Genomic DNA, 12095 nt, shown 5'->3' on the forward strand with positions numbered 1-12095 from the left:
CTGTGATGGTTAATTCTACATGCCAATTTAGCCAGGATGTTTGGTCAAGCTAGATGTTCCTGTGAAGGCATTTGTTTTTAGATTGATGAGTATTTCAAAGAATAGACTTTGAGTAAAGCAGATTACCCTCCATAATGTGGGTGGGCCTCATCCAATCATTTAAAGGCCTTAAAAAAAAAAAAAAAAAAAGACTGAAGTCTCTTGAAGAGGAAGGAATTCTGCCTCCAAACTGCCTTTGGACTCAAGACTGTAACATCAACTCCTTCCATAATCTTCAGGCTGCTGGCCTGCCTCGTAGATTTTGGAATGTGTCAGACCCCACAATTGCATGAGCCAATTCCTAAACAGAAATCAGTCTTTCTCTCTTCCTCTCTCTCTTATCATTTATATGTGTATAAATTATATAATCCTATTGATTGTTTCTCTGGAGATCCCTGACTAAGACAGAGATGAAAGAGCAAGGGAAAATTATTATTATTTTACATAATCAGAATGTATTCTGCATTAAGACAGATTTACATCTTTTATGTTATTGGTGGAAGTATGTAGAAAAGGGTGAACTGTATCCAAGGAGAGTGGATTCAAGGATTTGAGAGCCAGAATATACTTGATGTGTTTTGACTAAAAAAAGAAAAACACGTTATGCCCTCCAAGAATCATCTTAACAGTCAACATAACTGTGACAGCACAGTACCACAGAAAGGACACAGCATGGGGATCAGGAAGACTGGAGCTCTTTATGTGCGTTTGACCAAATTGTTTAATTTTTGAACTTATGAACATCTATAAAATGGAGACAATAAAACTCAGTTCATTGGATTTTTATGAATATTAAATGAGATTTATATACAGTGGGTCTGACCTACAGTTAACACTTTAAAATTGTAGATTCTATAATTATTTTTCTCATCAATACATGGGTAATACTGATGTAGCTTCATAAGTTTTCGGGTGTTTAATTGAAAACCATTAAAATTATAGTTAACCATTAAAATGCTCTTGGACTGCAAGGAGATCAAACCACTCAATCCTAAAGGAAATCAACCCTGACTATTCAGTGGAAAGACAGATGCTGAAGCTGAAGTTCTATACTTTGGCAGCCTGATGTGAAGAACCAACTCAGTGGAAAAGACCCTAATGCAGCGAAAGACTGAGGGCAAGAGGAGAAGGGGACGGCAGAGGATGAGACGGTTAGATAACATCACTGACTCAATGGACATGAATTTGAGCAAACTTCGGGAGATAGTGGAGGACAGAAGAGCCTGGCATGCTGCAGTCCATGGGGTCACAAAAAGTCGGACAAGACTTAGCAACTGAACGACAACAACGCCAGTAGATAACATAGGCCAATAAGCATCATTATAAAAGTATAGTTAGATATTATAAAAGCAATTATAAGAGACTGAATACCTAATATACTTCAGGCAACATGCTAGTACCTTAGATACCTTATCTTGTGTAAGTCTTACCACAATGCTGTAAGGCATGTTTTTTTGTAGAATCAGAAGAGTCAAAAAACTCTTTTTAGTTCACACAGCTTTGAAAACACTGAAAGCAGAAATTCCAACCTAGGTGTCTGTCTCCAAATGTATTTTGGTCCTTTGTGTATTACCACTGACTCCAAAGGTCAATCATTATCTTGCACACAGGCAGCACATCTGTTTTGTGTTCATATTAACATGCTTGGTGCTTTGCTTAGTGCCTGGCATGCTGTGGACACACTTTATACATTTGAATGAAAGAAGGAAGGAAAGGAAACAGTTCTCCCGGAAGTCGTGTTCTCCTTATCTCTGGCCATGAACTGCGTATTTGTTATACTTGCCTGGATGGTGAATGATACAGGTTCTTGCCACACTCTCCCATCCACAAGAAAGCCATGGTTCGTCCCATCCGTGGCCACAAAAGTGAAGTGGTCAGTCCAAGAATCCCCTCCCAAGTGCCGATAGGCCACATGCCCACTGTCCACGTCCAGCTGAGTGAAATTGTGTGGGATCAGCGCCATCCCCCGCAGGTAGAGCTGGCCATGCCGTGGGAGCTGGGCCAGAAGAAAGGTGAGCTTCTCGGCTGGAGTGTCAGGGTCAGTCAACTGCAGGAGGTCAGGGGAGAGCAGGCCCGTGGCCCCTTCAACCAGTCTCAACCCCTTGTTCCTGGTCACCACGGGTAAGGCTGTGTCCACAGTCTCCAGTGTGATCTCAAAAACCCCAGGCTTGGTCTGAAGTCCATTGCTGACGATGAATCTGGCAAAGAGAGGCAAGGCAGCCTTCAACATGGATTCTTGTGTCACCATCTATTGGAATGAAATGATAACAATACACACCTTTACTCAAGGACATATTGTGTTGGGATGTGAAGGAAAGCTCAAGAGCGGATCTTTCAGGAGGACACCATTCTGTCCATTAAACCAGTCACTAGACAATGCGTACATGGACCATTCTAACCCCCCAAGTATTACTCAGCAGCATGGATGGTAGATTCCCGGGATGGGGCAGGTTAGCTGTGCCAATGATATTTCTCAGGCTTGTCAATACTTAGTGTCGTTTCTTGCCCCAAATAGGAATTTCATAGCCCAGACTCTTTTGCAGTTGTATTTTCTTTGTGAGATTTTAATAGGCTCAGTTCTTAAGGCTGATCATTGGAAGCCCATCCAATAAAGTACTGAGTAGGCTGAATTTGGCTAATTCACTCAATTCACATATTTTTTTGTTTGTTTCCTCATTTGCCCATGACAAGATATGGGGGAGTTGTGTTGGACAAAGATTATTGCCCTGCTTTAAAGAAAAGAAAATTAGAGTGGAAAGATTCAGAAACATGGCAGATCATAAGGCAGTTCGGAGACAGAACTGGGACCAACACCCAGGTCCTCTGACTCCACACCTTCTGTTCTTGCCATTTTAGTGACTGCTGGTTTAACAATCCACTAAGAAAGAGTCATGGTGCCTAAGTATCACTGCAGACCTAGAAGAGAAAACTGAAATGACACAAATCCAAGCTGAGCAAGGTGTTTCTTACACTTGAAGCTCTGTGACACCACGGCATGCTTCTGATTACATTGATCACTAAATCACATTCCACCCACACCGACAATCTCAAAATTAAACTAACAAAAATCACCCTTAGAACATTTCAATGTGTAATTTCTATACAAAGGACAATTGAGACTATGATGAAATTAAGCCAACAAAATCTGCTATTGAAACTCCAAAAAGTTAGGAAATCACTAATCTCAAATGGAATTGACACATTCACCACTGGCCAAAGAAATGCACTTCAAAACAATCATGGAATTGTGTCTATTTGTTTTTTTCCCACGTACCAGTTCTGAAACAGTCATGGGGGATAGAAACACTCTTATGTTCCACAGATGTAAAAATCTCCTAAAACACTGTAGTGTGTATAACACTGAATGATAAAAGAATTTTCTTTGGAGGTTCTTTTTTAAAATTAGAGAAGATATGGGGTTTATATTTATTTTATAAATTTGACAAATGTGACTACCAAGTTTTTTATTCTCTACAAAAGATATCTTATCTCTCAGGGATAGAAGGTTGATGCTTTGCTGTTGAACATGAAGGAATATGAAACCAGGTTGTGTGAGCGTGATGAGTCTGCCAGCCTGCCTGAGGCAAAGGACTCAGGGACAAGAGCAGCTGGACCAGAAGTTACAGGGAGATGAGTTTGGCAGATACAGATTTTGCTTTGAAGGCTAGGCTAACATTTTTGAGCTTTCTAATTATCAAGCTGGTAAGACTGCCTACTAGGAAAATAGGATGCGATGCATGGAAAAGGAATCCTTGTCCAAAAAGTTAAAACTGCTAAGTGAAATACTCAAAATAAAACACATTTTTGGACATGTCACATACCTTGATTTGTAAAGAACACAACCTGTTTGGTTTCTTTCTCCCCCATAGCTCAAACAAGAATATGGAATCAACTTTAGAAATGTAGATGGAACAAAATCATAGTTTCCTTAAAACAAAACAATATGTTTGGATAAATATATCCTAAGCAAATAGGTAATTTCATTGCTGGATCATGGAGTGTTTGCAAAATCTATTATTTTTTAAGAAGAAAAAAAAATCACACCTGAGAAAAAAATATTTGTGTATGCTCTTCACCTTTTAAGTTATTAGTCACCTTGACAATATCAAAGATCAGGTGATACACATTTTTAGGTACAAAAATCATAGTCTGTTTCTCAGGGGATGCTTTTCATGGAATTATGCCCTTACTCTATTGTTTTCTGGTTAACTCTGTCATGTTTCCTCCCTGGAGTCTATCTGAGCAGAGGTAAAAATTGGAGACTAGGCATCCTCTCAGGGCCTCCATTTTCATGCAACCTCTCCAGAAACACACTTCATGCCTTCAACTTTGCCCTCTTTCACAATATAAAATGGCTATCTATATAAAAACATGCTCTTTGGAGAGTTTTAAATTAGCAATTTATAGTTGAGTACAGACTTAAGCCAGAGAACATGTAGGCATGTCAAATACCGTGGAGAAGGAAGAAAAAGAAAATAGGAGAGAAGGGGAGGGACAGCCATCAGGAGCAAGGAGGTGAAGCTGCCAGGGGCGCATCAGAGGTGGCCATGTTGAGTATCTGATTCTGACTTTCTCCTCTGGAGACTAAATTCCAAAAATGCCCAACTGGGTGCCCCAAGCTCAGTCTCAAAGTGGCTGCATTATCCACATACATGTGACCTGTCCGAGGCCACTGAAGTTTTCTCATGATCTAGGCAGTCCATCTTAGACTCCTCTCTGCCTCTGACGGGCATCTGACCACAATGAAAATCAGCAGTCTGCCCTCAGTCAGAGGGGAATGAGGGTGAGTGGGTTAGGGACCATTTAAGATAAGAAACATGTTTCCTGAGTCCGGTGTTCCCAGCTGGGACGCTCAGGCAGCTGTCTGCATGGACAGAAAGCTAACAAGCCAGTGGCCAAAAGGATGCAATGTCCCAACATGACTGGATCAAGTACATCTTTCCACATTCACAAGTAACAGTGCAAAGTATTCACAAGCAGAGAATATTATCAGAGAGAGTGAGAGACGGGGTGAATTGGCCCTGGTTGGATTCCCAGTCAAAAGAAAAAAAAGCCTAGCAGAACCAGTGCAACAAGGTCAACGCTTTGTGCCTGTAAACGTTGACCAGATGATCTTGCAAATGGCCCACACCATCCCCCTCAGAAGAAACCTTCCAAATAGATTTCCAAGATTTATAACAATAGTGCCATTGCTATTATGGCATCCAGTCAAGCTTAAGAAGCCAGTGGTGTTGAGGTGGCAGGTCCTTCTGTGGGTCCATTTTGTTTAATTCCCTTTATTATGCCCCCCCTGAGAGGAAATGCAGCCAAGATGACCACTGTCTCATGAAATTTGGGGAATGACTCTCAGATCTGTGTGGGGTGCCTGCCCGGCCTGATTTCACCATTACCATGGTGCTTTCAAGCTTTCTGCATTTCCTGGCAATAGAGTTGGCTGAAGAATCTGCCATCTGTCATGGCATTTAAAAGATAAAAATGGAATCATAAATAGAGCCAGTTCTTCAGGAAAAAAAAAAAAAAAAAGTCCAACCGGCATGTCAAAATGGAGGACATTAGCATGTTCTTTTAGAACCCGGCTGCCAGCAGCTGAAGTCAGCTTGCTAATCACTTGGTGTCAGCTGTCCCAGAATGTGCTGCCAAATCCTTCTTCCAGGCCAGCAGCACCAAACAATACAGGAGAAATTTATGATTCACAAAATATTTTTGCAGAAGGTAAAATCTGACCATTAAACTCCCCCGTTTAATTAATGCTGCCAGAGCTTACATTAAAAAGTGAAGGGAGGAGGGAAGCTCTCTGCCACAGAATTTATCTCTTCTCCCCAGCCAAATTCCTTGCCAGATTTAACAGCAAGCAACATAAATTTAGGTGATTAGATTGGTTGCATATATTTAATTTTTAAAAAGCACCATGATCACACTTTCATTAAAAAAACAGCCTTTCAGCTTTGGTTGAACGCCACCTGACAAACAACACAATGGTTGGGTTAGTGAAACGACAAGATTAAAACAAGGGTCTTCAGCAGGCGTGAGGCTCTTCCATTATAAATATGCAAAACTGCTGGCCAAACATCAGAATGACGCACATGGAGAAGGGTCCTTCCCACAAGAAAAGATTCTCCACAAGGTTTTTAGTGCAGTCAGATCTCTCCACAATGAGATCTCAGCCCAAATTTAGCTCTGATACTCAGCTATGTCAATTTAGGTGACTTCTTGCCTCTTCGAGACTCACTTTTCTCACCCATAAAATGGGAACAAGACATCTCTCTCAAGGTGGTGGTGTAAGGCTTCAGAGTAAAAAGGGTCTAGGACACTGCTTGATGGGGCTTCTCAGGTGGCACTAGTGGTAAAAAACCCACCTGCCAAGGCAGGAGACATAAGAGACGAGGGTTCGATCCCTGAGTCGGGAAGATCCCCTGGAGGAAGGCACGGCAACCCACTCCAGTATTCTTGCCTGGAGAATCCCATGGACAGAGGAGCCTGGCAGGCTACAGTGCACAGGGTCGTACAGAGTCAGACATGACTGAAGCGACTTAGCATGCACGCACACACTGCTTGATCCATTACAGGTGTATCAAGAGTAGCTTTCTTACACATAAATGAAGGGGCTGGATTAAATCAGTGTTTTCCTACCCTTGCTGTTTATTGTCTCAATGAACCTGTTTCCTAATCTTGAGTCATTCAAACACCACCTTCACAATTTTTGCCATTTTCTGGTACTACTTGTACTCTTATTATGCTTTATATCAACTCATTGTTCTTCTTAAATAAATGTACTTGAAAAGAAACCTTTTAACGACTAAAAGACCAAAGTTTTCACTCATAAAAACGAAATCACCATAAACACCACAAAAATAAATACAAGAAACCAACTGTTTTTCATTCACGCTAGATGTTGTTGGCCAATGGCTTGGAGCCTGAGGCCTGTACGCTCTTTGCTAAAAAGGGAAAAACAGTCCATACTGAAGAGCTGTTAAGGACATATGAGCACAGGCCGCCTGAGACTTCCTTCTACAAACAGAAGGATTGAGAGTATTAAAAAGGAGTTTCTCACTCTCGAATCTCTATTACTTAATGTCTCCTTTCTGTACCAGCCGACATCATTTTGCATCTTTGTAGCATTGGTGGTACTAATCACTCATTTTACAAAATTGAGTCACAGAGTTTCTGCTAAATGAAAACCTTGCCCAGAAGCTCTCTATGCAAAACAAACTAAAAGTCAAACCACCAACAAACAAAACAAAGTTATCTTAGTAACTCGAGATGTGAGCTGCAGAACACCATCAATTCAGCCCCTTCATGTGCTGTCTGGGAGAGGACCTCAGAGGCTCCTGTAAACCCTCAGATGCCTCAGAACACACTGGGAACAATGCACTGGACTGGATTGGACATGGCTAGTCCCAGCGGCATCGGAAGCACCTGGAGAGCTTTGAAAATACAGATTCCTAGGCCTGAAACTGGACTTACTAAGGCTGTCTCTCTGCAGTGAGGCCCAAGAATTTAAATTTTGTAAATCTCTCAGGTAACTCTCCTGAGAATCTAGAGACTTAGAAACTCCTGGGATGAATGATTTTATAAACACCCTCAAGTATGATTCTCTATGGATGTGAATTAGAGAGAGATACCGTTTTTTATTCTCAGCTCATCACTACCATCTAATTAAGGCCTAATCATTATTTCTCAACATCTTTATGTGTTCATTCTTTGGCTTCACCAGCAGAATCTCTGGTTTCTCCAATACAGTCATGAATGTCTTCAGCAGACTCTCCCATAGGCATGGATGGAAGCAAATAGGAATGGACAGGAAAAAGAAGTTCCAGAAATGGGTGTCAAATGAAAAACCCTGAATCTGATATACCTGCGCTAAGCTAATAAGCATCCACCCTCCATTAATAAGCAGGAAAAAAGGAATCATATTGCTCTTTATAACTTCTTCCTTCCTTCAAGATTAATCTTGGTATTGTAAAGATTGGAGAACAAAAAAAGGGGGCCAAGTCAAGAATATGGTAAACAATAACTACAAGAATAACAAAAACGATAGAAACATTATTATTAACATTAAAATAAACATTGAAATCTAATATTCATAATAGAAACCAATACTTATCTTGTTCTTCCTATGTGCCGTGTTTTGGGTTTTTATTGGAATATAATAGCTTTACAACGTTGTGTTAGTCTCCTCCGTACAACACCATGAATTGGCCATATATATATATACATGTACCTGCTCCCTCTTGAGCCTCCCTCCCACCCCTTCTCCCGTCCGACCTCTCTAGGTTGTCGCAGAGTATCCAGCTGAGCTCCCTGTGCTATACAGCAGCGTCCTGCCAGCTATCTATTTTCTGTACGGTAGTGTATGTATGACAATGCTACTCTCTCAGTCTGTCCCCCATCCCCTTCCCCACTGTGTCCACAAAATCATTCTCTATGTCTGCTCATCTATTCCTACCCTGCAGATAGGTTCGTCAGTATCATTTTTCTAGATTCCATATTAAGAACATTATACATAAGCTCATTTAAAGCTCTCAACAACTGTGACATAGCTACTATGAGCTTCATTCCTTTTCACAGAAGGGTTTATAGGAGCACAGGAGAAGGAATGACTTGAGGAAAACCAGAGATGTGGGTCATGAAAGACAGAACTGACCCCAGTTTTGTGCTTTCGTGACTGTACCGTATTCCAAGCCAAGGAATCGGTGTGAAAAGTAATCCCCACTTCTGATGTTTTAGTTGACACCTAGCAACACTCAAGCACTGAATTGGTATTAAGATAGTGAGCCACCAAATGATCATCTGCTTGTTAAGAACATTTGTCTAAAGAAAAAAAGGAGGTATTAGTCTACACTTCCCTGGATTTTTTTTACCTAACTATACAACTCATCTTTTCAAATCATCATTCCAAATACCAAAAAGGCAAGCAAAATAATCTTTATTGACATTTAAACATTGTTTATCATGGCAGACATACTGAATTAGATAAGATATACGATAGAGGAGAGTGGCATTTGGACACGGGTTATCCGTGTACTTGATAGTTTATGGGAGCCTGTCAAATAACATAGGAGTCTGCTACAGTTGTGTTATTTTATAGCATTCTTTTGAAGGTTGCATTCTGACATGACAAAAATCATAGTGGAGGACAGAAGCCCTGTGTGTATGGAAGATAAATCAACGCTCTCAGAGCCTCTTTCTTAATTGGAGAATTCAGGGTTAGATGTGTACCAAGGTCCCCCAAAGGCTGGTCCAGGATTTCTGGGTTCTCAACCCAGCCCTGGGAATCTGTATTTCTATCAAGAACCCCAAGTTCAGCCAGTTTTGATAACTGCTAAAGGATAAACCCTCTAGAGTTTTTCTTGCTTTATGTGACTGGAAACAGATTTCAGTATTTTAAATGAATGTAGACTTTCATTAATGTTGTATCTTTGCCTTTTCAACAGATTATTATTCCTCCCAGCGATTTATTTGATACAGAATCCTTGAACAGGTGCACAGCCCCCAATTATAACACTGTTTCTATGGGGAAATATGATCCACTTTATGACAACATGATTTATGATATAGTTACCCAAACACATTGTATCAAAAGGCACTGTTTGCTTATGCCAAATGTTTACTAGCAAATTTCTTTTCCTTGGATAGAAAAACAGACTCAAATGAAGAGGTAAATTACTTTGCCACATCTCTCATTACTGGAGATCCTCAGGTCTTCACATGTCTCTTCACTGAACAGCTTGCATGGAGATTTGCTTAGGTGTTTATTTTTAAAAACAAGCCCTGCTTTCTTGCCTGGCTACTACTGTTAATTTAATTATGCACCCTTCTCTCTCATCCATCGAGGCAATGGATGAAGAGCAGATTTATACCCGAGCTGGAAAAGGACATATTTTTCCCTGCCTTTGTCTTTCTAAGCATTCATTCAAAGAAGGTGTTCTGAAAAGTTTCCTCAGGGCTCACCTGAACGTGTCTCTGTGGACAGCTGTCGTGCTCTTATCTACATAGCAGACTGTCTGTCCTGCTATATCCATTTGGCTGAAGCTTGTAATGGGGACCCCAGGATAGCGGACGTACTCAACCTGGCCAAATTGCGGCGGGGAGGTGATGACGTAGAGAAGTTCCTCGGGCTTGTCTGTTCCATCCACAGCAAGGAGAGTGGTGGTCGTCAGGAAACCCCTGTCACCTTTAGACACCACAAGTGGTTTTGCCAGGATGACAATATCACCTGTGTGGCAGAAGAGATGGTGGTCAAAATTTGAAAAATAAAACATCCATAGTGAAGCTAAAAAGCAAAGGCCAAACTGCAGAAATCAAAATCTCAATTCTAGGATAAGTAAGAATAGAGACAGAGGTGTAGAGAACGGATGTGCTGACATGAGGGGCAGCGGAGAGAGAGATGAACTGGGAGATTAGGTTTGACATACAAACATGCATAGGCATGTGTGCTCAGGTGCTCAGCAGTGTCTGACTTTGTGCAACACTATGGACTGTAGCCTGCCAGGCTCCACTGTCTATGGGATTCTCCAGGCAAGAATACTGGAGTGGGTTGCCATTTCCTCCTTCAGGGGTCTTCCCAACCCAAGGACTGAACCTGCATCTCCTGTGTCTCCTGCACTGGCAGGTGGATTCTTTACCACTGAGCTACCTGGAAAGCCCATACACTACCATGTGTAAAACATAGCTAGTGGGGAAGCTGTTGAATGGCACAGGGAACTTATCTCGGTGCTCTGTGGTGACCTAGATGGGTGGGATGGAGGGGTTGTTGCTGGGAAGGAGGTCCAAGAGGGACAGGATATATGTACACATGTACACATAGAGGGGGTTCACACTGTTGTACAGCAGAAACTAACACAACATTGTAAAGCAATTATACTCCAATAAAAAAATACTTAAGAAGTGACCAAAAAAAAAAAAAAACCCTAATATGATATAGTAAGGTTTCTATGACTGGCACTAATCAAAGAATTTGGCCAAAGACATGAGCAGATATCACAGAGAAGGGGCAAGACATAAGGCCAATAAAGATGCAAGATATGCTCATTCTCATGAATAGTCAGGGAACTACAGATCAAGATCACAATAAATTGCCATCTCATATCACTCTGATAGGGCAAGATGTGGACAGCTGAAGACGGCAAGTGTTGAAGAGGATGTAGAATCTTGCATACAGTTCTAGTTAGAGCGTAAACTGGTACACAGCCTAGAATTATTCTGTAAAGAGTTGGATACTCACATATGCCTAGACCCAGTGATGCCACTCCAGTGGTGTGCTGGAGAGAAACATGTGCACTTGTACCCAGGAGGTCTGTGCTAGAAAGGTCACAGCAGCTCTGTTTGGAACTGAAAACACTGGAGACAACCCAGATGCCTTTTCAGAAGGTGAATGGATAAACAAGCTGTGGCCTATTCACACAGCTGAATTTTGCAAAGTAGCAAAATGAATGCACTACAGCTACACGCAGTCACACAGATGTAGCTTATTAACATGTATCAGTTGAGTGAGCAAGTCCCAGAGAACTACAAACCAAAGTAATAAACTTAACGCAAAATTCAGGATGGTGGTTTTCTCTGGAGGATGGAACGGGTAGATAGGTAGATTCTGATACTGTTAATATTCCAGTTCTTGTATGTATGGTGGCTGCACAGGTGCTGTTATGTGTATTTAAAAGACTGTATGAGTGAGTGTCTGAATGAGCAAAGAAGTTGATCACACACAAAGGATACAGAGCTTCATAAACTAAAGGTTATATCAAATTTTGTTCACCTGAGGTTCATAAAAAAATTATCATAATTAAAATACCCTTGAGTTTCAACTTTGTGCTAAGTAAGGGAGAAAGACTCTTAAAACTTTACACCAACACTGTGATTAGCCATTGCCATGCGTCTAGGCTATAAATGAGGAAACTAAGGTGTACAAATGTTACCAACTTGGAAATGATTATACAATGAGGAAAGATAGAGCTAGAATTTATACCCAAGCCATCTGACCCAAGAGCACACACTCAAACATTTCACTGTTTTTGTTTACTCTCTTTAATACTGGAAAAGACCCTGATGCTGGGAAA

General features: G+C 41.1%; 1 protein-coding gene across 5 annotated transcripts in view; it reads right to left on the minus strand.

Moving 5' to 3' along the window:
• The window catches only part of FREM1 (FRAS1 related extracellular matrix 1), a 218992-nt gene that overhangs the window by 41738 nt on the left and 165159 nt on the right, over positions 1-12095 (minus strand). For 3 of the 5 annotated variants that reach the window (XM_070375913.1, XM_070375912.1, XM_014476323.2), the window contains exons 24-25: positions 9991-10255; positions 1823-2237 (exon numbers count right to left, since the gene is read on the minus strand). In XM_070375913.1, coding sequence (XP_070232014.1) covers positions 1823-2237; positions 9991-10255 — 680 coding nt within the window. Of the gene's footprint in view, positions 1-1822; positions 2288-9990; positions 10256-12095 lie in introns of those variants that run through there. The other 2 variants (XM_070375916.1, XM_070375914.1) reach the window with 2 other exon arrangements.

Source organism: Bos mutus, chromosome 8, assembly GCF_027580195.1.
Source record: "Bos mutus isolate GX-2022 chromosome 8, NWIPB_WYAK_1.1, whole genome shotgun sequence".
NCBI lineage: Eukaryota > Metazoa > Chordata > Mammalia > Artiodactyla > Bovidae > Bos > Bos mutus.